Below are 26,324 nucleotides of genomic sequence, written 5' to 3'. Positions count from 1 at the left end.
TATCCAGCTATCCTTTGCAATCTGACAAAAGTCTCTTTCAGTCTAATAACATGGATGTTTTCCCCCCCTGTGCATCTTCACTGGGAAGAAGAGGATTAAGGTTATTTTAAGGTGAGGGTGAAATCGTAATGCAACAGAACCTTAAAAAGCAAAACATGCTTTTTTTAAATAGGTGCTTTTTCAAACAGAAGCACTAAATTCGTTACTGCTTTATAATCACTGCTCTAAAATGATTTCTTTTTCCATACTTCCTGTCTAACCAATATTTTGATGATTTTTAATGCTCTTAACACCTTTAAGATCAAGACATTCCCTGTTCCTTTTGTTGTTTCTAATACTTACAAAACCCTTCTCAAAAAAGATCATTGTTTTGTTTTAGATCAACAACAGTGAAAAGACAGAAAAAAAAGTCACACTTCTTACTACTTTTAACACAACTTATTGAGATATGATACAAAGGGCCACATCTACGTTAGAGAGGAACAGCAAGAATATGCATATTCACACACATATTTCACATACAATGTTTTCACATTTTTAAAGCCTTTTTTTGGGCAGTGGCTTTGCATGATTCCACAAACATCTCATTATGCAAATGAAAAACTTTCAGAAATTCTTTCCAGTGACTAAATGTAAAAAGACTAGTATTAACACAGAAACATCACTGATAAATGATCATGTAAATCATACATTGACCCCCTGGGCTGATGAGCTCATCTTTAATTCATTTATAAAATGCTGTGCATCCTATCCATCCCCCTGACACGGAAGTCTGTTGAAATTTGAGTGGTCTCTTATTTGGCAATGGGAGTGGATTTGACCAAATCAAGCCTAATATGGACATCAAATCAGGCCAAGTAATGTTGGCAGCGGGAGAGAAGGGAGGGGTCCAGAGCCAACGGACACAGCTGTGTTATGATTGGCTGAACTTGAAAAATCAGAATCTTTTCTGTCCAATCACAGAGGCTGGACTTACACATAGCAACAGCTGCACTCGTTCTGTTAGACTCCTTCTCTCTCTCTCTCTCTCTCTCTCGCCCCTGATCAGATCCAGTGATGGCTACCCCTAGTGTCAGAGGAATGTCTATTGTTCAAAAGGGAGGAATGTCTATTGTTCCTCTCACTGACGGCGTGACCCGTCTGTACTGTACCATGGCAACAAAAGGGCCACATTCAGACGCCAGTGCCCACTCTCATCACAGAGGCATTATGCCACATGAGTAAGCCACTTCTAACGGTCACAAGAAACGCTGAGTAATGTCAAGGCTAAATCACAGCATTCAAATCCAGTCACAAGTCTCTCATCATCATCATCTACCCCCTCCAAACATAGAGCCCTTTATCCTTTATCTGCTGGCAAACATCTGTATTACCTGACACGCCTTACATGCCTTCTGCTACACTTCTCAATATATCTCATTCTGCTATTTTGATGGGAAAAAAAAGTTATTGTATTTGTCCATTAAATTATTTACGGTGTTGTCGCATTTTTTTTTAACTCATCATGGAAATTTCCCATTTGGCAAGCCTTTCACCCACTACTGTCACCCGCCCTTACCAGCACCCGCCCGGCCATCCCCTGAGGCAGGGCTTCCCAGCAATTATGCTTAGGAGATCTTGTCAAAACTGCACCAGTATTTAAGACTATGGGACTCACTTTGAGCCTTCTGATTTGGGCTTGGCACCGTTCTGCACTTTTTCCTTTTTAGACTCCATTCTTCACCCAGCTCTGCTATGAAGTTTGTTGATGTTCATTGTTCAAACACAGAAATGAGACAACATGTTTGAAGTGTTCAGTACTTTAATTATTGCTGCTGTAGGTCAAGTTTTAGATGAGAATGGGGGATGAATGGAATCTCAATTTTTTGTCACTATTTCACTAAACCTGACTAAAAGCCAACTTTTACGTCCTATTTAAGTTGGCACCTAGAACAAAATCTACCTTCACTGCTCTTCTGCCTAGAGTCTTTTGACAGACACAAAAAAAGTTACTGTATATGTTGTGCTGAAGAGTCACAACAGGCTTTCACAGACAGAACGATGACGAAGGCTGATGCAAATAGATGAAAGAGACAAATGCTTCAGACTGGCTTTCCTGATTTCGGAACACATCCCACGTTTCACCACTCCAAACCAACCAAAACAAAATTCCAACTACTTGCAACCATAGCAATTTTAAAGATTATGCCACTTCAGTATGTATTATATACTGGTTTCATATATATTTGCCTCCAGGATTTAAATACAAGTTTTAATATGGCTTACTGAAGAATAATTTAGTAAGAAGTACAAAAGACGTGTGACGTAATATCATACTGAGTGTTAAGTGGAATTACAGATATTTGGTTTAAAATTGAGATTGGACAGAAATTAAAATGTGTGATGCAATTCACGAAAAATAATTTAAATGGATGGTCTGGTAAAATCTGCATATTTGCACTGGTGGAAAAAAAGAAGAGGCTGGTCATAATTAGGTCGACACTCAATCACACTGTTTATAGCTAATTTTTTTCTGAACTAAGCGCCAGACAGACACGTGTTTTTGCCCCCGTCACTAGCGCGCGCACACACACACACACTTGTTCGATGCCATCACAAGCGCTCTCTCTCTTCTTTCTCTCTCCCTCCCTTTTTACAGTGTGTCACAGGAAGTTAAGTGATTATGAGCGCCTGACGTAATCCGACCCAGAGACCGTTCCAAAGAAAGAGGGAAAAAAATTCAAATCTATTGCAGGGGGGGGGGGGGGGGGGGGGGGTAATGCGCGCCCTGGAGTCCACGTTGACAAATTCTTTAACAAGCTGTGGTTGAAGGGAAGCTGCTCTGACTCACCCCCTCCTTTCAAGCAATTTACTGGAAACATGGGGGGAGGCAGCGGGAGGGGGGACTTTCAGAGAAGTCACGTGATGGGAAGGGGCGGGGCTAACCACAGATCAGGGAGGGAGAAGAGCCAGGGGCAGGAGGAGGCACTCACTCACTCTTTCTCTCTCTCTCGCTCTCTCTCTCACACTCACACACACGCCCTGCCCAGCACAGATGCTGCTGAGTCCAGTTACAGATTTACTCGCCTGCCTGGGAGTTGGCAACTGAGAATTCACAGACTCATTAACCCTCTCAGTGCCAGGGCGAATGGCAGGTTAACTCTATACATACCTTCAAATTCTTAAAGTAAAAAAAAAAAAATCTGTAAAAACCACAAGCACATTAACCCTTTCACTGCTAGATTCGGGTTAACCCTTTGTGTGCCAGATCACTTTGTTGGCACAGAATAAAAATGAAACCATTACAGATGTGCTAAATCCTTCATGCTGATAAACAAAAACACAAATCTGAAAAAGAATGCAGTGAGCATCACCTCCTCATACTCAGAAGAAGATCCCTAAGTATTTGTTGTTATTATGGAGCTCCAGTTTTATAGACACACAAACGAAGGAGATGATGCCCAGTCCATAACAGGTGATCCAGAATTTTTGGTCTATAAGCAGCTGCCACAGTGCACACTGGGACAAACCTTTGACCTGGAGTAAGGGCTGACCAAAAGGACACCAAATTACACACTGCCATCAAAGACATCACACAGAATCTTATGTTCCTCTCTCAAAAAATAAACAAAAAACCTAATTTAAAACGTTTTTTTTAAATGTTTGTTCTTTGTCATCTACGGCATAACAAGAGTGGACTCCGCTGTGTGGAGAAAAAAATATATTAAAGGAAATGTTCCATAAGAAGATATAGAAATCCTGGTGAAGAAAAAGTGATCCTGTCAGCTAAGTCAGCCATCTCTCTTCATATACGTCGTTTTATCAAATGCTCCTGTCCGGAAGGTTAGCGTTATCAAAGCAGGATGAGACAGATAGTGCAAAACATCGTCAAGTGAAGAACGAATCAAAGAGAACTCTTCAGCAGTCAAAAGTGATTTCCTTAGAGAGGAAGAGTACAGGAGAGGGAGACACACAGAAAAGAGAGAGAGTTCCAGAATGGAGAGAATGGGGGGGGGGGGGGGTTACAGAGGATACAGGTCCCGTTCTGGGCGGATGTGAGATTCTGTTCCATATGACAGCGAGAGTGAAGGAGGAAAGAGGAGGAGATGAGGGGAAGGAAGGCTTCCGGCTGGGAAGAGCTCCTGTAGCCAGAGAAACCTGCGCTCAGGAGCTGCTGGCCACATGCTGTAAACACACCAACTGCCTGGCCCGTTATACAGAAAAAGGCAGAGAGAGAGCGAGAGAGAGAAAGGCAGAGGGAGAGAGGGGGGAGGTGGATTAAAGAGGATACAGGTCCCATTCTGGGCGGATGTGAGATTCTGTGCCATATGACCGTGAGAGTGAAGGAGGAAAGAGCAGGAGATGAAGGGAAAGAAGGCTCATGTAGCCAGAGAAACCTGCGCCCAGGAGCTGATGGCCACATGCCGTAGACACACCAACTGCCTGGCCCGTTATACAGATAGATGGATAGATAGATAGATAGATAGAGAGAGAGAGGGGGAGAGAGAGAGAGAGAGAGAGAGAGAGAGAGACAGAAAGAAAGAAAGAAAGAAAGAAAGAAAGGAGGAGGAGATCGGACCGATGTAAAACAGAGTCAAACACTTAAGGGGACCGTGTCATATAAAGTGATACACATGCATCTTTCAGAGAATTTTATTTTCAAGTCATTTAGACTTTTTCTTAATTTCTCCATCCCTTTTTCGCAAAGCAGATCTTCCACTCTCTCAAGGTTACAGGATGGCAGGCTGTCTTGAATGGACACACAGACAGATTTACACATACAATTTTTTTTAACACTGCTTACTGTGCAAACACAATTTACTCAACTGCAGACACATCTGTATGTTCACAGGATTGAGATGTGATGATTACTAGATAAGTACACCTACATTTAAGTCACAATGAGGTCATTATTCATGATAAAATCTCCCTATCATGAATGAAATGACTAGAAACATCCCACTTAGTGGAACTATTACCAGAAAGAGGTCAGAAACTATGATGCAACATCACACAGAACACGTATACAACAGTTCTTAAAACATCTTTATTTAGTCATTGTGGCTGAGAAGCAAATGGATAAAAAATACTATCAAAGCAAGAAGATAAACAAAAGGACAACACAAGACAGATTCAAAACTGCAGAACATGTAAAAATATAATGTCCTTGTTTACTCTGTGGCAAAATATTTGGTCAGATTTGGCTTCAAATGTGCTGATTGACAATACACTTCTGTGAAATGATTTCAGGGGGTTTCCATCTGCGAGAGCCTCTTGTTTTGCACATGTAAAATGTCTTTAATCTGCTCTTAATGGACGTTTGTGCAGGTAGTGGAAACATTGTGAGAGAACATTCTGAAACACTTTTCAAAAGAGCTGAGGGGTGTTAAAAAATAAGTGTTATTACCTGCTTCATGTCAAGACATACATTATTATTTAGGACAAAAAATAACTCGCAATACAGTGGAATACAGTGGAACAAGCGGAGCTGTGTATACACAGTGAAATGGTAGAGAGCGTGAAAATGAAGATGTCAAACCTATCGGAGAATCACCTTTAAGATTGAGGGCATAGCATGTGCTGTTTGGCATACACTGTATAATTTGAGGCTATTTTATACCCAGTAACTTTATAACCAAACAATTTGTTTTTGTATGACTTTCTTATACAACAGGCAATTAAAACATGCACCATGAAGTTTCACCATTGAACAATATTTCTAAAATCATACACTGTATGTCTGGCTTAAGTGGAGGTAAAGTAAGATATGTGGCTGGAGAGATCAGACAGAATATGGCAAAAGTGAGGAGGAGAAAGAAGGTAGACTCTGTGAGGGAAGGATGGGGAAAGAGATGAAAGGGAAGAGAAAGGTAAGGTCGTGGACACACCTGTACAGTGTCAGTCTGTTCCAGCATCTCCTCAAACTCTGAGTAATCTTCATCATCTGGCTCTGTGCCTGACAATCGAGCAGCCCGAGCCATGAAATATGGGGGAAGTTCTCCGATAGCAGTCCCTGCACCCTGCAAACACAAACACGCAAACATACATGCACATGCATAAGCACGCACACACACACACACACACACACACACACATAAAAACACATGAACACAAAGTAGCCTGGTCAGTTTGTCCAAACAGAAGTAACTAGAAAAATCAGCACAATACCTTTGTTGTAATGGTCTGATAAAAAGACTCTACGTCTTTATGTAAGATATTGTGTCACTTTGCTGCTTATTTGAGTTTAAGAGATTTCACAATTTGCATATACATATGCAAAGAATGCATAACTAAAGCTAATTAACTATTAAGTAAAACTAATGAACATGTTACTGAACTTTTGGAAATATTTCAGCTGACATATATTTTATATTTCTTTAAAATGTGTTAAGTATTGACATGGGTGACTTAACTTTGAAATTGGCCAGGCACTAAAACCAACATTAAACCATTAAATAGCTCTACTGTAAAGCCCTAGTAATGGTATTGAGACTTGGCCTAGGTCCAAGCACAGACAGAATGAGAGAATTAAGAAATGAGTGAGCAATAGAGAGAGCCACAGCTCAGCCAACTAGCTTGCCACTTTCCACAGCAACAGGACGTTCTTACCAGGCACAGAACAAAAGAGCCACACGAGGCTGATTAGACACTGAGCTGACCACACACATTCACTCATTTAGCAGCACAGCGGACTGCATTGGTTTAAAAGAAGAAGAAGAAAAAAAAACCCCGCAGTATTTGATTCTAACCAGGTACAGAAAAAAAGAAAGCTGATAGGAGAAAAATAACAAAATACAAGGAGTTCCCCAGGGGGCCTGGGTTTGATAGTGGTTTTAAAGCACAGTTGAAGACAGGAAAGTCTGGACAGTTTGGAGGTTTGCCCATGCACTTTAAGATGCTCACCATTATGAATGAGTGAAGCCTTATGGCAAAAGTACAAGTGCTTTTTTTCCTCTTGCCGTTGGTGGTCAGGTATTAACAGGGCTGTTATTTAATCTCGACATCCTGCCTCCCTTCAAAACAACTGGCTTTGATGGTGGCCGCCACCGGGTTACTCATCGAGCAGTTGCTGCTAATCTCCTGGACAGCTGCCCCATCCAGAGCCATTCTGTGAAAGCTGTTTGGCCAGTGTATATGTTGTGCCTGGGGTTTTGTGTGCGAAGACAATGAACGTGCAACCAGTGGTTTGCTCATATGTACAGTTTTACTCTCGTTGTAAGGACATTTGATCAACACAACGCAAAGAAAACATGAATATTAAAAAATTGTGGGGGCTGGTTTCTGTGAGAACTTTTATTTGAAAACGAGGGATTTCCTATTTGTAAATAAGGTTAAAGAAAGCACCCATAAGGATAGTATGTGTACATGTGTGCATGCATGAGCCACCACTCCTTGTGTGGATTGTTGAAAAATGGCCACTTATGCTTACAAGGGTCAGTGGTGTCGCACATGATGCAGCTCAGAGAGTGAATGGAGGGGGCCTGTCTCTCACCAAGACCCTCATCTACTGAAGTGTGTGTGTGTGTGTGTGTGTGTGCAGCCTCTCACAACAACAACCGTCAATGGCTGCTTCATTTAGCAAATAACCCTTGCTCACAATTGTCAACTCTTTGTTAATAGGGAAAGACAAGAGCATTATGCTTCAGTCTAAGCGTGTGTGTGTGTGTGTGTGGCCTCTCACATCAACAACTGTCAATGGCTGCTTGATTTAGCAAATAACCCTTGCTCACAATTGTCAATTCTTCGTTAATAGGGAAAGACAAGAGCATTATGCTTCTGTCTAAGCGTGCGTGTGCGTGTGTGTGTGTGTGTGTAAGCGAGATCTCTCTATTAGGTTGCTGGTCTTCTTGCCAAGGGTGGCTCTCTTAACAATGAGTCTTGGCACTGGCAGGATATGGGGTGAGGACCCAGCCCAGCAGGTAGTCTGCCATCGCCAGGTGCTTGATAAAGACACAGATTGCTAAATAAAATCCCAGAGAGCCTTGCTGAAATATGACTCTTGTCATGTCTATGCGCAACTTCAAAACGAAATTCTCTGAAATTTGCTTGGGTTCAGACCAACTGCAATTTGAGATGTGATTTAAATAAACAATACTAGCACAAAGAAAGTAAACTAGAGCTGTGTTTTTCATCCCAGTCATTGGGGTTCACATTTTTGTTTTATTCCAACTCCCAGGTCATCTAAACCAAGTCAACCAACCATAGCACTGAACACCTAGTCCAAATGTACTGGGAGCTAGCTTACAGCAAATAGAATGACCATCTGGTTGCCTTCAAAAACAATGATAATAGCACATTTACAATGAGCATGTCTACAAGTGAAGACAGGAAATATCATATTCCTACATCTAACTCCAGTGTCATCGTTCCACTCCAAAAAAAAAAGAAGAAAAAAAGAAAAAAAAAAGTAAACTGAGAGCATATAGCCAGGTGTGGCTAATGCCATACATTTTAGAACCTGCCAGAGGGCGAGGTGGCACCAGCCTGACATCAATCCTCTACTTCTACTCCCTATTCTGTAGTGTGTGCTATTACACTGTGCCAGCTTAGCTGTGAAATCTACTCAAAACACAATTAATTCTTGAAAGTAAATGTTTTAGTTGTAATGTATAAGTGGTCTGCTGATCAGAGGATGAGTCAGAATTTTATAATAGAATTTATAAATGCAAGCTTTTCTTCAGTGTGATGGACTGGTGACCTGTCCAATATGTTCTCACACTGAAGAATCATGTGATGTGTAAACTCTATTCTCCACCAGAGCACAGTAAAGAGCATTTGTCTGAAGAAAAAAGCATAAAAAGACTAAGGCAGCCAGCTTAAAGCTACTGCTAAACAGAGGAGCTCTGTGCCATGGGTAAAAGACAGTACAGGGCACAGCTGTAGCACCTAAGTAACAGCGCAGTTGTTGCACAATCAGATGCACAAGCACAAGATCATTTCAGACTGAACTCGCTGCAAAAATATGGAATAACACTTTTGTGATTTGGGTCTAGATTTAATATAGCACAAAAACAGAAATGTTGAGTGGTGTCACTGTCTCTGGTGGCAGCCACTCGATGTGTTTCGTGTGCATTAGCCTCCAGCCTTAAAAAGAGTCCTGTACGTTTTTTGTTTGTTTTGGGGTATTCTCTACATAAAAAAAAAAAAACAGAATGAAAATCTCAATATTAGTGGCAACACTTTCAATTTTTGCATTTGTTTTTAAGCAGTTCAATCACATGATAACATCCTGAAATGGAATGGTAACAGCTGGAGGCTCATTTATAATTACATCCCTCTCTAGTAATATGCCCTCTTCTTGAGAAATCTTGCAACAGTCAGCAGGATAGAGAAACCGCTCTTGGATAAACTAGAATAAAGTCAAAGCTTTGTTGCAGCTACACACATTTACTGATAACCAAAACACAGATTAGTGTATTCACTTCTCATTTCTGATTAGAGGAAGAAACAAAAAACCCTAACCACATCTTTTGTGCACATGGTTCTCAGAGCTGCAGACCAATTTTTATTCAGAGCATACTGAGAACTTCATATTAATTTCATATTAAGGAAACATCAAAACTCTGAATGTTCTGGGAAACATTAAGTAACAAAAGCATATACTACTATGTGAATAGCTAACACAGCAGTTCAATACCAAAGCCTTGCTGAGCTGGCCCAGGTTTGCTGTTGTACAGCAGACACACTACAACAGCAAGACTGAGATCCACTGAAGAGGACCACTCCTGTACACTTCAGCAGTGTTGCTGATATTAGTTGTTAAGCAAGCTTAGATTTCTAAGTGTAAATGCTTATTCAATATGATGATACAACTACAGATGGCAGTCAATCTACAAGATCCATAATTTGTATTTGGACAAAAAACTTTTTCCAGGTGATAAATGATGATGTTCTATCTGTTCTATATAATGACAGGGATTTTGCATGTGAAGTGTAAGAGTAGTACTAGATGTTCTCGTACACGGGGGTCACTTCCTATGTAGCTTTTTTTGTGTCTATGTGTAGGACCATAAAGAACAGGCTGTACTACTGTCGAAAAAAAACATGCTAAACCACAGATCTGGTGTGAAGTGTGAAACCGCGTGAGAGGGTAAAGGGAAATTCAGCAACACTTACAGGTTATTTCCCCACCACCAGCGGTTATCATTCAAAAAAAGTGAAAAAGAAAATCTCAATGAAATGAGATTGCATATAATACAGAATTGATCAAGGTTTCCACCTCATTACTGCAACTCAGAGCTTTACATTTGTCTTGTAAATTCAGTTGTGAGAAAAGCCTTAAAAGAATCTGACATTGTTTTTACTGTGAATGCAGATCTAACACTGTTACAGTTACTCTCTGCTGAACACCGTACACATTTATTTGAATTTCACAACAAATTACATCCTGACAAAATACTAAATTATCATTATCACAACATTAATGTAAACTGCTGTGACTACAATGCCATTTTCTGGTACAGAAAGAACAGAAGCCTCCCAAGCTTCTTTACTTATTTCACTTTCACCATGTTCTCTGTTTGTGAGCTCAAGTCCATGGGACATTTATGGGCAGCTCTGCCATGTCCATTTCAGTTTAATTCAAATACCAATAATAATTTTTGAGTAAAAGTGAAATTATGGGCCTTGGTATTACTACATATACTCACCCACATACATGCCTCAAGACGCACTTTCGAGATGATGGCCCAGAGAGAGACATCTCCAGCCACTGTCCCTATTACAGCTCCTTCTGCCACTCCTATCCCTTCTCCTGGCTCTGCCTGGGGACAGATGATCTGGTCAGGGTAGGGTGGCTCGGGGAAGTCCACTGAGCCACACTCGTAGGCAGCCAGTGTGACTGAAGCTATGTGGGGACCCTGAGAGAAGAGAATGGAAAGAGAGCAGTTAAAACAAAACAGCCATCAGAGCAACACCTCCACTGAGGCAAACATGCATCAGTAACTTGTCCCTTCCATGCCATATGGAATGATGTGATGACAACCCAACATCAAATTTTAGGTCATATGACTTTATTTTATATTTGTTGATAATGTCATTTGGCCTATTTTACTTATGGGGAAATTCCATCAAATTCAAAAGGGTTCAAACAATAAAAAATTTGCATGTTCTGTTTTTTTCCACAGTGTTGGAAGGCAACCAGTCTTCACCACAGCACTTTCATGTAAGTACTGGTTATGAAATGAAAGACTAGGCAACTCAGAGTTTACTGTTAGCTCCCCTGCACAGTGAACATAAATGTCTGGGCACAAAAAGGCAGGCATAGGAGCACAGAGAGATTTATGAAAAGTTCTTCTGAGGAATGTAGATTAAAAAAATGCAAAGTAAGATGATCTGTATTGTTGTGGTTTAATGCAGAGGTCTAAAAAATGTGTGTGTGTGCTGGGGGGGCTATGTAATCTTTAGCGGTAGTAGAGCAGAGCATGAGATCAAAGAAGGAAAAGAAACTCCAGAACAGGAGCGACCGTTAGTGGGGGTGCGAGTTGCACCTGTGTCAAACTCTCTGTGACACAGTGATGTGGTGACACACGCATGCTCGCACATGCATATGCGTACACACACATCCTCCTTCTCTTTCGAGCCCATTCATAACACAAATACAGAAATGATGTGTCACCAGTCAACTGTAGCCCCAGAGAGAGCAGCTCAGTAGGCAGGAATGTAGGTGAATGAGGCCCTGTTAATACATTTGTCCATCAAACCTTTCATTTTACCAAGAAAAAAAACATCTAATTTTAATATCGTTTTAATGGAAATGTAGCTTTGAAACTCTCAATACAGTGAAGATGCAATGTTGAATCTTGATACACTGTCCCTAACTCAGTTTGAGTAAACCCTTCAATTAAAACTTGCAAATAAAGATGCAGATATTGTATTTGGAAGACACCTTTTTGCATAACATAAAGCAAGTGTAGTCGACTATGGTAATTTGGCATGTAACAACCTGTTTGAATATAAGTCATATTCTGTATGACTTACGATGGGATCAATGACCAGTTTAACAAAGGAAAAAAGAACAAAGAGTTAAATGATTCATTATGACCATGGAGCAACTTAATGTTGAAAAGAGCTGAGGGGAAAAACAGAAACGGTGCATGGTTCATTCTCAGTCCTCTAACTTACTGCTGTTGCAGGTCACCAACGTTACAACACTGGCTATATTTTAATGCTTTGGAGATGGAATGTGTTCTCAGTTTAGTGCTCATTTACCTACCTTAATACAAAATGCAAGCCATCTAGCATGTTATGTTAACCTTACACATACAATACTATAAACAAGCTAATGCTAACAGGCAAATTTAGGTTAGCTAACAGATAAACAGCTACCTTAAGGCAACTGCCACTCAAATTCTCATTTTTGCTTGCTATTACACCACTACGCTTTAAAAACTGATCAAAAATTGCAGCTTAGCTCAGAAAGTGGCTAAATTTAGAATTAACTAGCTACCTTACCTGACGATAACATGACTAAAGCTAAAATTAACTAAAAGCTATAAGTTAACAAGATATCTTTCACTGTAATTTATCAAAACATGTTATTATTGGAGTGTTAACGTATGACGTTTAATGACAAAAAGGTAACAGCCAGAAGAACTAACATCACACCATTTTACTAGCTGTAGTAGTTAAAGGAACAGCTGCCTGAGGCTCGTGCTGATCAGCTAGGTTTCATTTGGAGTCAGGCCAGAATGATGCTATAGTTTCCAGCCAAATACATGTTCAAAGCCCACCAAAATGCATGAAAATTTGCGGAATTTCGCCCCTCACATTTAAGGACTGATTTTGTGAAAAATCTAATTTACCACTTACCGCATGTAGTTAATCACCAAGGCATGTATGGCTAAGGTCCTGCAAACTGAGGAAATCCACTTAAAAGGCCGTTCTAGTGATTTTTTTTTTATTTTACTTAAATGGTTAAGAAGAAAACAATATCACTTATTGTGGTTTGATATGAAATGATAAGTTCTAGAGAAACAAATGAGGTTGGTACTGTTCACAGTGGTAAAGCGACATCACAAAAAGTTATTACCTAAAATGGTGTATACATTGCCCAATGTCTGTTTACAATAGTTATGAAATAATGGTTTGTACTAAAATCCCAAAAAACCTTTTCAGATTTGCCACCATTTTACCAATATGAATAATAATAAAGTGTAAGTTCACTGGTTGTTTTGAAGGTAAATACAATGTATATATGATATAGATATCGCAACGCCTGGTTCCTGTGACATCTCAACAACTTAATATCAAAAAAGTGTAAACTTAATATCAAAAATATGATAACAATATCAAAAAAGTGTAAACTGTAGCACAGTATATTGTCTAACCTCATAGCTTTAATAACATATCAGCCTGTACAGAACAGAGATACAGCTGGCATATCAAAAAGTGACGGAGAGAGCAGGGTCCATTGGTATAGAGCATCACCAAGCAAGCATACTTATTTGCTCATTTAAAAAGATAAAACATTAAATCTGATCTTAGGGAAGTGCTCAGAGAAATTCTCTGCATTTCAGCCCTTGTGCAGTAGAAGACATCCTACTAGCTGGTCTGAGATCAGTTTTGAATTTGTCCTTGTGATGACAAAGGTCAAGACTCAGATGCAAGAAACTGATTCTAAATCAGCTCATAGCTCCACAGCTGCACTGTGAAGCAGGTGCAGAAGTGGCGGCTGTCTTTTGATCTGCAAACGTGTGCTCACGGCCTGTGTTATGTTTGCTTTATGTTTAACTGTGGGGGAAAGAGTTAATAAGAGGGCAGAACAGAATGGCAAAACGAGAGTGAGATGGAGACTGGCTTTGAAGAACACAGAAAGTTTGGCAGTGGGGAACGGTGATGATAAATGCTGGGCTTGTCTCAACGTATTTTAGGTGTAAACACACACATTTACTCACACACTGCTGATGACCAACACTTAACTTGTCCCAACAGAATGTACTGGCTAAATCTTCTTCCCTAACTTCACTCAAAAACACTCAGACACACATTCACACACGTACAGTACACACGAGTTCAGTACATGTAAAATACTGTGCAGGTATCAGTCGAAGTGGCTTTAAAGTACAAGTTATTTAGGAGATATTTCTGAGGAGATCTGATACATGAAAATCCACTTGTGTAGGGAAGAGACAAGTCAAAGGAATATTAGTGAAAAAACAGGAGCTTCTAAAACGAGTTTTAAAAAATTATGAAAAAAGTCACCACCAGGTAAATGGCACCCAAATATTCCTCTTTGAGAGATAAGATAAAATCAAGCTTCACTCTGAAAGGAAATCCAAAGTTGTTTCTGTCTATCCTTCCACTGCGAGAAGAAGGAAATAGAAAAAAGATGAAAATTAGCAAATCAAACAAAGCAGCTGCTGCTGTTCTCAGAACAACAGACTGGCCACCCAAAGTCCATACCTCAATATCTCTGAATGTATTTAGGAGTATTTGGATCATGAGAAACAGACGATGCAAACCAACTCTTGAGACTGAAATGAGGAGGTGTTGAAAAATATCCCTGGAGATTTCTTTGAAAAACTGAAAGCAAGTGGACACACCAAATGCTGAAAATAATTACTTTTAGTACAATTTTCTTGGTCGTTTTGACTATAAATAAAATAAATGAAGGTCTCGGGTTTCAGCACTGTACTATATATATATACATACCTAACCCCTACATACAACAAACTCTGCGCTCCATAAACAGAGGTAATTCATTCAAGCAGAATCAGTTTGTGTGCAAGACTGAATGAGTGATTGTTCAGTAGGGTGTGTAAAGACTGTTCAATGACGCAAATTCTACACACGAGTCAGCAATGTATTATGCAATTCAGTACAGAAGGGGAAAAAAAAAACTTTTGCAATAGGGCGGTGCCCAAGCTTCCGTTTTAAACTGGGACACAAGAGAACGGAACAGGAGTAAGCAATGTGACTGTACATAAAGAAATAACCTACAACTTGCCCTCTAAGTCATGTCCAATCAAGAGCGAATAGGGAGGCTGATCATCTTGGCAATCTTTTTTTTTCTTTTTTCAAATGTTGACATTAACTTAGTTTGGTCTTTCTGCTCTTAAGCAATGCGGCCGCAATTTCCTCCAACATATTGCGATTCTGAGTGCTATGAAACCCACCCTTCCATTTAGACCTACAAAGCTACCCTTCGGAGAAGGGGTGTGTGTGTGTTGCAAAAGAATTAAACGGTAAAAGACGGAATGCGAATGTTGTTAGTTGGTGCAGCCATCATCAGCTCGGAACTTTGAAACAACGGAAAGAGGTGCAGGGATAGATGGCAGTGTGGTCGGAGAGACACTGAGAGAAGCACACAGATAGGTAAATGTCAATATTCCTGCGTACACACACGCAGACAGACAGAAAGACAAACATACTCTGGTTTTGATCTTTTTTTTTTCAACCATTGAGAAGTCCAGAAGGAATGTAGGAGTATTTACAAAACAGAGGAATAAATAACTCACTAGAGGGAAGGCAGAGACTCTCTCTCACAGTCCAAGTGAATGTGACTCAGACAAAAAGAATGGCTTGATAATGCATTTCTGCTTTGTCACGCTATCCAAACACAATGTTAATGGAAATCCCATCTACCTCCCATACAGGTTGGGCATCTGCTTTTTAGGCCTTGTTCAGGCAACCTCAACCCACTTTCAGAAACACTCACGCTGTGCCCTTTACATAAGCAAGAGGACTGGCAGCCGTTGAAAAAGAAAACGGTAAACTGCCACAGCTCCAGTTTACCATGGAAAACTGAAGGTGGAAATCAATCATCAAACAAAAATATAAGCATGAGAAAATATGGCATGAACAAATGAATAAAATATGCTGTCTCTTTCCAACAAACTACGCAGCAGATTTCTCCACCCCAGTCAAGTCATCTACATCATTCAGTTACCATCTACAAAAAAAAAAACAAAAAAACACAACTATAATATGAACTGAAAGCTTCAGAACTATTATGAAGTGATCGGCCACATTTGATGCGATACAATACAGAACAAACATTTGGAAACAACACTAATTTAAAAATAAATAAATAAACAAAATATGCAAATTAACTTTTTCCCCCAAGTGATAACTGATAATAAACTTCTGCAGTAGTAGTGTACAACTGATTCTTGTTTCGCTGGTGAATCTCCTGCAGAGTTTTATTACAGCTCTAATCAGACCCATTGTATTCTCCCATTTACATGATCCTGAAGGCTTGATGAACTAAATAATTCAAAACTGGTCAGTGTAGTTGCAAAGAGCATGAAGGCCTATCACCTATAACACAGAGTGAGCGTACATCACTGTACTTAGAAAAATCATCTTTTGTTGCACTAGATGTCAAAAATACATGTAGCATTAGTTGCTGATAATTGACATAACTGTAAAATACTTTTTAAAGTAAAAAAAATAAATAAATAAATAAATAAATAAATAAACCACTGCTTCTTTTCACACAGTGATAAAAAAAGTAGTTTAATTTAAAATGTATACATCATTGCCACACGAATAGAATATATTACATACATATATTACACTACTGGCAAAAATAAGTAAACTAAAAAGAATATGTTAAACATATTTAAGTGGAAATGATGTTAACATTTAAAAAAATAAATTAACCGCATTAAACTTTCTTAGTGTGGTTTAGATAGTTTTAACTGCTGTGACACCCTATACATCTTCTCTGTAATGGAAGACTGAATGATCATATTTGCTGTGCATATGCATTATAATCTCTATGACTGTGGGAAATTTAATCTGCATGAAAATTAATCTCCACTCTGACAATATTACTAAAGTCTGTTTTGCAGGTTAGGTTAAGATAGCAAACTAACAAGTTGTGCAAGTTTAATAATATGTCTTTTCTGCAAACCTGTCATTGCTCCTCAGTTTGTCTCTAAACAGCGTGAGCAGCTGTCAAACGATTACCAAATTAGTCCAAAAATTGCAATGATGGTATAAAAATGGACAAATAGTGATTGCAGAACCTTATCAAAGTAGCATGGTCACATGCATCATTTCTGACAGCAACAGGATAGTGGAAAACTGTTGGCTCGCTGATGGTAAAGCTGGCAGTCCACTGGCGTTTTACTCAGTGTTTTCTGGGCGGTCCACTGGTGGTTAAGTAAAAGACAACATACCACTTATCACTGCTGATTTTACACTCAGTCCAATTTACTTATTTTTCCTTCCTTCTTTTTTTAAGCTATATTTCATAAATTACTTTAATTAATTTTCAACAAGAACATTTTCTATAAAATTAGGCCTAGTCGTTATTTTTTCTCTCAGTTTTTGTAATGTATTAGTTTATTTTCCAAAAGAAAAGTGTGTGCATTTAAAATCTGTTTATGGACATTTAAAACTAGTTAGACCTTGCAGGACGGGGATGGCAAACAGTCAGTGGGGTGCCAGCCTTATCAAGTCAGTGAACTGATATATTCTTGCTATCTGGGTTGAGATGACATTTGACTAAGAAGCAATACAAAAAGATGTTTTTCATTCATAAGTAGCCCTACTTTATTAATACAAAATGTAGAGTCATTGTATATTGTGGTCATTTTATGAATGTTTTAACTTTGTCATATAAAGGCTCACACATACTCCCTTTACGTATGAAACCAAACACATCCTGAATTATCCACGGCATGAATGTTTAGCAGTGAATGTTTAGCAGTACATGTAAGTCAATGGAACCACACTTTTTTCCCCAAATCATTTTGGATCATTACTTTTGTTCTGATGTTTCAACATGAAATCTACTCATAATGTATTGGACAAAAGGTATGATCAAATTATTCCAAAAACCGAAAAACGTCAAAAACGGAGATATGAGGTTTTGTTCCGACAGCAACGATATGATAACATGACACTATTTAATACGAAAAACCTTTGCTCAACACCTCAACTTAGTTTGAACTTAGTTTAAACAAAAAAGGGTTCTTACTTCAACTACACTCAGTGGTCTATGCAAGCAGCAATAGACTCAAAGATTCATCCATTAAAAGCATAAGGATGGTGCGATGTTAAACAGAAATACAGAATAGTCCGTTCTTAATGGTCATAGCTGAGCCCAAATGGAGTATTTTACAACATCAAACGTGGCTCAGCAAAGAAAGTATAGTATAGTATAGTCACACACCATGAGTACAACAACAATCCAGAAGTTTCTAAGTTTTCCAATCACAGTGCACGACAATGTCTGTTCCTTCTCAATATTTTTGGTGTAGGCAACATGGTCTGCGACAGCCTAACAGACACAATTATTGTCATTTTTACCTCATTTTTTGTTGCGCGACACTTGTCACCTGGACCACATTTGGCCTTTAGATTTCAGGATGTGAACTATTTTAGAATTGTCTTTTTTTATCTGGCCTCACGTCAGAAATCCAGCACAGTGCTGGACAAGTTTAAGCCATGAGATAAATGTCCAAGGTGTAACAGTGTTACAACTACACTACATTAAAAACAACATCAAATTGTCCTGAGTCTTACTTCAGTTATTATTATATAGGCCAGTTTATAGCAAAACACCTTAGTGTTAGAACTGTCCAAAAGCAAAGTACAACTGTCCATGACGCTAATTGTGCTAAATGACACATGATACATATGCATTCCTTTCCCTGAATTTGTTGGTAGACAGATAAAAGAAACGTTACGTGGAAAAACCCAGACATAATTCATCTGAAATGTTTGTGTGGCAACGCAAAAAGCATAAACTGTACTTAGTCCTCTCAACTTTTGGCCTCTAGTGTATTTACACTTCGCCCCACAACTTGCCTCTGATCATTTCTTTCAACTCTGAAACCCCCCCCCAACTTTCAACAACAACACGCATACAACTCATTCAATGAAAGAACACAAAGACAGCCATCAGTAATTCTGACATAGTGCTACTGCTAACCTAATACAGACACTGTATCAATATTATGATTTTGCTAAATGTTTAAGTTACTTCAACTTACTTCATTAGTGGCTCTCAAGTTATATATGAGATTTATGGCCATCTCACTGAATTTGGCAACTGAGCACTGAGAATGAGGGTTAGCCCTTAAACGGGGCCATAAAATAGTAACACAACTGAGTCGCAGGTAGAGGAGACAGATTGATGAGGGAGAGGATGAGAAGAGGAGTAAAAGGACGGAGTAGGGTCTTGGAGTAACGGCTTTCACACAGCGTACCGTTTGTTTGCCCCCGCTGTCATTCCACAGCGGAAAAACTCGCTGAATTATGTCAGCAGCTGTGAAGCCCATAAAACAGCAACCCCACTTTTTTTTTTTGACAATGACCGTCTGCTCCTGCCGCCAACCCAGAGGCCTCAGCCGTTCGATAATGGAAAGAAAATAGCGGACATTCTTGCGGCAGGCCGCAGAAACCGAGGCCGTGCAATAAAGACAGGCGGGATCACCAGTAAAGTGTACACACATTCAAACAGGGAGAAAGGCACGGCCAATTCCGCCGCGGTGGGAGGGAATGAGGTAGGGATCTGGCAACCCTTGCACATGCTCTGTGAACTGGCAACCGTCTGTGCTCCTCAGCCGTATTTGTCACTGCGCTGCTGATGCGCAACTACAAACTATAAAAAATGCTGCAAGAAGGATGACTCCATCCCACCCCTTCACATCATCTTTTCCTTTTAAAAAAGGAGCGCAACTGAAGATGGCAAACATCCATGGAATGACTGAAATGTATTCAATCTGTATGGAATTAATTTTGTACTGCATATCTCCAAAATGGTAACTCTATAAGAGAAGGGAAAAACTTGTTAACGTTAAGATACATTAATGTAAACAAATTATATTTCAAGTAGATTTGCATCATTTTTATTAGTCCATTTATTGTTAAACAAAAAACAGCTAGCATTTCCTCTCTGTCGTAACAAAACCCTGTATCTCCATTTTTCATTTTTTAGCTTTGAAAAAACCAGCTACCCTTTACATTAATGTGAAAACTCCATGATGAATGGGCCAACAGAAATGATCCAGAATGATTTTTCTTTTCTTTTTACTCAATTTTGACTACAATATGCTGTATATGACCTAGCATTTTGTTGGAAGATGCATCACAAGACAATCTTGTAAGATGTTACAAGACACTAAGAGCTAAAATGACCTCTACACAAAATGAGATGAAGACCTGAAAGGGAAATAGGAGGAAAAATAACCAAGAGGTTTTCCCTGAGTATGTTACATTTCTTTTTTCTGTTTGAGATCAGGCTCTGGAAGGGGCTATTCTGACACTAGAGTCTTCCTGTGTAATGGTGAAGGGGGGTCGGTGATTTATCAGCGTGGCTTTAAAACCCCATGAGCTCATCTAGGCTCCTCCACCCATGGCAATACCATTCACCCATGCTCAAATTTACGTACCATGCAGAGATCCATTGCTCACAAAAGGATCGCATTAGCTCTTCAATTAATAATCAACACTGATGACAAGTTTCCATCAAGAAGATTTATGTTCAGGACATATACAAATCAGGCAGTATTTTAGAAGTAATTTTTATTATTATTATTTTTATTTTTTTTGCCTTTGGTTGGCACTTTAAAATGTTGGGAGTTTTCAAATGGCTCAGCCCAATGAAGCAGCAGACCGTGGAAGCTCTACTTTCTACCATTAATAATTTATTAGATGAATCGAGAGAAGCATGGCTGACACTGCCACCAGATCTTCAGTGACCAGAGAGATCCAGTGACTTTGACAGCATTGCTCTGGGTGGGTGGTATGCCAAAACATATAATATTGTGATATGTCACACATTTTTTTCCGACATCTGAAATGTTGAAATAAGCAAAAAAGAGCTACCATACTGACAATATCCACAATATGCTCTTAAAATTCTACTGTTACATGTAATGTAATTTAGAATAATACCAGTCAATACTGTCATACTGCCAGCCTTACTCAGCATTACAAATTTCTTAATAAAATAAAAAATAATACATAAAAAATAAAATAGTAAATAGTATAAAATAAAATAGTAAATAGATGTGAAGGTAACATATGTTGAATTGCGCATCAATAGAAGATTAAACAGAACATCTCCTGGTGGTTTGCAGTCATGAGAAGTTAGAATCAGTTGAACTAGGCCTGAGACTCTAAGACGCTGTTCCAGCATCCATTTTTGTACCATTCATATGTAATTTATTTGTGATAAGCTTTATAAGTACCCGTGTATGGATTTTTTTGAAATATGTTCAGAATTAGAGTCAATAAAGCCCTATTAGCACAGGTGTATTTATTAGCTTGGAAATCCACAGCCATCATCACCATCACTGCATAAAATCAAACCTTTTTTTCCAATAGTTTAACATATTTTAATGCTCTGCATAGTATATTGAGGAAGGACAGTACACAATGGCAATACAATGATTGTAGCCACAGAGAAGAAAATTAAAAACTTCTTTCAGTGATTACATATTTAAAAACAATCTTTTTACAGAATACAATAGTGTTATTACTGACATGTTGATATGCACAGGATTAATGTAACCTGTAGTTATTTCTTCCCCCTAATTTTATAGAAAGCAAACAGTACTGAAAACTTTACTGACACAGGAACACACAGACAGTAAAAGTGATGCATGGCGCATTTAGACGAGCCTAAAATCACTGAGAAACACCAATAAAAATTACATTACGTCTGATACAGAGCTGGTAATAACATTAACCAATTTACTTTAACTTGAAATGGGACTTTCCTGAGTATTTTCAAATGATAATACATTCATTTCTACACAATTACACTTGTGAGGGCAGTATATTTACTCACTTCCATTTTATCCATTAACATAATTCTAACAATTGATGTTGTGTTAAGTTTCATTCTGTCACACTGCTAAACACATGTACTGCTTTGTAAATAAACACCTCTCATCACACTACAACATCAAAAATACAGAATACCACTTAAACTTCAGTTCCCATCCTGGTTATATGCAAAAGTTTGAGCATCCCTGGTTACATGTGTTAATTTTTTTGAGTAAACATCATCCTCCAGAGAATACACCTCTGCACACTGTCCTGCTCAAGTACCATTTATTTGATTAATTTTACATACTGGGTGGGGGGAAAAAGTGGCCTGTGCAAAAAATTTTATACTTTATGGGGTTTTTCCTGCGTGTTGAAATAGAGGTGAGCAATATGGCAAAAATCAAATATTGTGTTACTTAAAGAAATTTTCACAATATATGATATGTCGTAGAACTTATATGTTCAGTCGTGATCAGTTGGAACAAAGAAAAAAGAACAAGGAGTACATTTTTGTACGTACATTAATAAATTATAAAAAAGTATGAATACATTTTTTATCATTTTTTTCACTTACTGTGTTGCACTAAATCCAGTTAAATGGGACAAACTTTGCTGTTATTATAATGAAACATGCAGTTGGTCAGTGTTGTACAAGTACTGACCATACCCCAAATATATTAAAGAAGCATACTGTACTTTATTGTAATGTATTTCATCATGAATTCATTCATTACTGTCGTATTGCTCAGTCCTATATTAATCTCAGCAAATAAACACATTTTGTACTAAAATTTGCAGAAAAAATTATACATTTAAGTTTGTTCCCTGTAGAGGATGTTATTTAGATGAATATCAACAAAACATGTCATTGAATTGGGAGTGTTCAAACCTTTGCATACAACTGTATAACTTTAGTACTATAAGTGGTATAACTATTTATATCTTTATAGCTAATGTGTGTGTAATATATATATATTGTATTGAAAGGTTTAGTTCCAATATATCATACTGTCATGATACACATTGTTGGAAGTGGCCTTTATACATACAAGAATTGTAAATGTCATGACAATACTATTTTCATTAGACACATAAAAAGATTATTTTTACAAAGTGATCTACATGTCAGCTGTTATTCTTTCCAAATTGACAACATTTTGAAATTTATTTTGAAGTCATTTTTAAAGTTGTGTTTAAAGGCACTTTTATTTGAGTCATTATTTGACATAATAACATTACGTTTACGTTTTGGCTTCTGTAACCACCTCTGGTTTGATCTAGAGATGTAAAATATACTGTTAGGTCTAGCATAAGAGGATTTTTTTATATTGTGCCAAGTAGCTGTGTAGAAGTTGGTCAGAGAGGATATGCCTTGAGCATGTGAAACAATTAAACAAAACAACTCACATTCCTTTCCAGATTAGTGGCATATTTTGAATCACTACAGGGTGAAAATGAGATTAGCAGTTATGAATCAGCAGAATTACGAAAATGGGCATGTACAAGCACACGCACGCACGCACGCACACGCACACACACACACACACACACACACACCACCTCACTTACACAACCAACAGGAATTTGACTCTGATTGGATTTGAGCATCCATGAGGAAGTCACAGGATGAGTGTCATGGCAGCAGGACACCCAACAAACCAACAAATTAGCAAATGAATGAATCAAGGACTGAATGAATGGATGAATGAATGAACAAACAAATGAAGAAGGCGATTTGTGTTTTACACCCATGATTTTCCTCTTGGAAATTAGTGATTTTTCTTTTGCCTGTTTTTTCCATCAGGGGCTGAGTGTATAGAGATAAACACCCTCTGAACAGAAATGGCACGTGCGGGCGGAAGGCATTTTCAAAAGCTTGACGAATCAAGTCATGCTGTTAACTCTTAGCAAGCCAAATTAGCCTGGCAGGAATCTGTGGGAAATTAGCTAAAAACGTAGGCTTGTACAAGCAGACTTTTTAACTCTTCAAACTGTATTGGACCTGTATGTGGACCCGAAATTCCTCACTCTCGATGCTGCATAACTTTGTTATTAGTTACTGTAGTCAGGGTCGTCTACATAAAATATTTAACAAAATTATATTTGCTTCAGAGGAACTCATTTTAAGCATAACAGACTCTTTGAGTGGAGAATGCCTCGAGAAGAATTCCAACCAGACTGAACTAAGGCTACTGTAAAGCACAGAACTGGAAAAGTCAAAGTCTGTGTCTGTTTTCATAACACTGATGTCAGGGAGTTCATTGATACAGTCATCTCAAAAGTGGAAAAAAGTTATTTTGAATGCAAACCAGCTAAAATTCTGCAAAGAAGTTGCTCAAAGATAAAGATCTGAAATTATGTTGGAATGGTCTACAAATTCATATTGGTTCTGTCAGAAAATAATCTGTGATGAAAACTACTAACTGAAAAATGTTCACAGATGTATTATACAATACACAATAATATTCAATCCCAGTGAGCACTGCTGGATCAGTTGTGATCTAATGGAAGCTGCATCATACCACCCAGCCACTGTTTAGACACTGCTGCCTCTCAAAACTTAGTGTCAGTGCAATAAGGGTGTTTGTGAGGGAAGCCACAGTGAAGCTAATAATCACTCTGAAGTTTTCAGGGCTGAGAATGGAGTGACAGTGAACCAGTCAAAGCTATGAAGAGCTCTTATATATATATAACTGGCCTATATAGAAGGCCGGTTAGAAAGAAGCCAATACTGAAGGGAAAAAACACATCAAAGCACATCTGGGGTTTGCCAGAAAGCATCAGAGTAACCCAGCTAAAATTTGGGATTAGAGCCATCCAACCAACCTGAACAACCTGGAGCAAATCTCCCAGTAAGAAACTGACTTCAACACACTTAAAGCCAGTACCACAGCAAGTGGCAGTGATGAGGGTGCAGCATCACCCCAGATTTCAAGGATGTTTAACTGCAACTGCTAAAAATAACAAAAAAAGATCTGTACTTTAAACTTATGTGAGCGTAGTATTGTAAGTGTGCTTGTTTCAGAGTAGAATTTGTATTGTGTTATTCAAATGTTTTCAAAATGTATTTTAGCTGTGCCCTCTCTGCATGTAACTGGGACCATGACACAATTGAATTCCAAGCCACACACCAACAACCAGACTGGTCGATACTCAACTCATTTGTATATAGTTTGTCCAGAAGAAGAGCAGAGCAAGCAGGATGCACATCAGGATGCACACCCCCAACTTCTTCCAGCATAACTGTTGGTGCCGTAAAAGATGGTCAATTTTTTTAAGATCTTCTGACATATAATGAATTTTGAATTGAAATTAAATACTTTTGCAAGACATTGTGTGTTTATATATATGCTTTGATGTATTTTTTTTCTTCAGTAATAACCGGTGCACCTTAACTCCTTTACTCCAGTCTTTGCCACTAAACTCCAAAGCTCTTTCAAAGTGAAATATTAATGTGTTTTTTTTATACTTGCATACAAGTAATGATTGGAGGGGGTGGTTGCTTTGTGCCCCCAAATCTTCAAATAGTCCTGATAATAGGCACAGAATAATTTGCAACAGTTACTGTTAATTTGTCTTAGTAGTCATACTAGTAAACAGTTCAGGTCATAGCAGTTATCTGTTATTTAAGGTAATCACAGAGGAAGAGTTACGCCGAGTTGGACAGAATACTCGGTACAACGTTAAGTAATCAGGATACAAAAAAGTTCAAAGTATTCAGTTCAAATTACAGGAAAATAAGAGACTACAGATACATGATAAGAATACTTCTCTACAGGGTACATTTGTCTGCAAAATGCAGGTTTTATCATGAGATTTCTTTTGTCTTCATTATGCTGTGTCTGTGCTGTGGTAAAGGATACAATCTCATGAAAGGAAAAAAATCTTACAGCAAATAACAAAAAAATTATAACTATAATTATAGCTTATAACTAATGGATCCAAGAAAAGCTAAATTTCACATTTAAAAATTTCAATTTTCATCCAGCTTCATTCACTACTGTCACAACAGGGAGTGCTATAGGTCTGTAATTGGAGGAATACTGAAAGTTAAACATTTAAAATGAAGTTGGGCTCAATATAATATAAATATCTTTATTGCAGGCTACACAAGCCTAACTGAATATTGATTAACTCCACTAAAATATTTAATGATTTTCAAATGGACATATACGCAAAGTGCAACCAACTGTGAGTCACCGATATTGTTTGTTTTAAGAGTGTACATTTCCTGTTTAACTTGTGTTAGTAAGTAATAAGATTCTGACACTTAAACATAATATTTTCAGTCGTTCAGATGTTATTCAGTGATTTGATTTGAAAGCAATTTGTAGTTGCTATCCAGGATGAGCAGTAAGCCTGTAATATGTGTAATGTTGATAAAGCTAAAATAGAGATGAATCCAAAAATAAGCAAATAAGTAAAAATCTTGCCTTACAACTGTCTTGAATGTGTTGTATAAAGGGTATATATAAAAAAGAATGTCTTTAGAAAAATATCTAACGTTTAAAAGACAGAATGTTTATTTTTAAAAAATCAAGGTAAAATAATGTCAGGCAGTATATTTGCCACTTCATAACTATTTTATGTAATGCCTGTCTGTGATGTAGATT

General features: G+C 38.2%; 1 protein-coding gene across 2 annotated transcripts in view; it reads right to left on the bottom strand.

The window, feature by feature from the left end:
* Positions 1-26,324, bottom strand: part of LOC108439204 (vacuole membrane protein 1-like) — a 77,730-nt gene that overhangs the window by 28,234 nt on the left and 23,172 nt on the right. For both annotated transcript variants that reach the window (XM_017717468.2, XM_017717469.2), the window contains 2 exons: positions 10,629-10,838; positions 5,868-5,999 (listed from right to left, as the gene is read on the bottom strand). In XM_017717468.2, the coding sequence (XP_017572957.1) occupies positions 5,868-5,999; positions 10,629-10,838 (342 nt within the window). The remainder of the gene's footprint in view (positions 1-5,867; positions 6,000-10,628; positions 10,839-26,324) is intronic.

Source organism: Pygocentrus nattereri, chromosome 18 (assembly GCF_015220715.1).
Source record: "Pygocentrus nattereri isolate fPygNat1 chromosome 18, fPygNat1.pri, whole genome shotgun sequence".
NCBI lineage: Eukaryota > Metazoa > Chordata > Actinopteri > Characiformes > Serrasalmidae > Pygocentrus > Pygocentrus nattereri.
The sequence above is the reverse complement of the archived record's forward strand: the minus strand, read 5'-3'. Positions and strand labels throughout refer to the sequence as shown.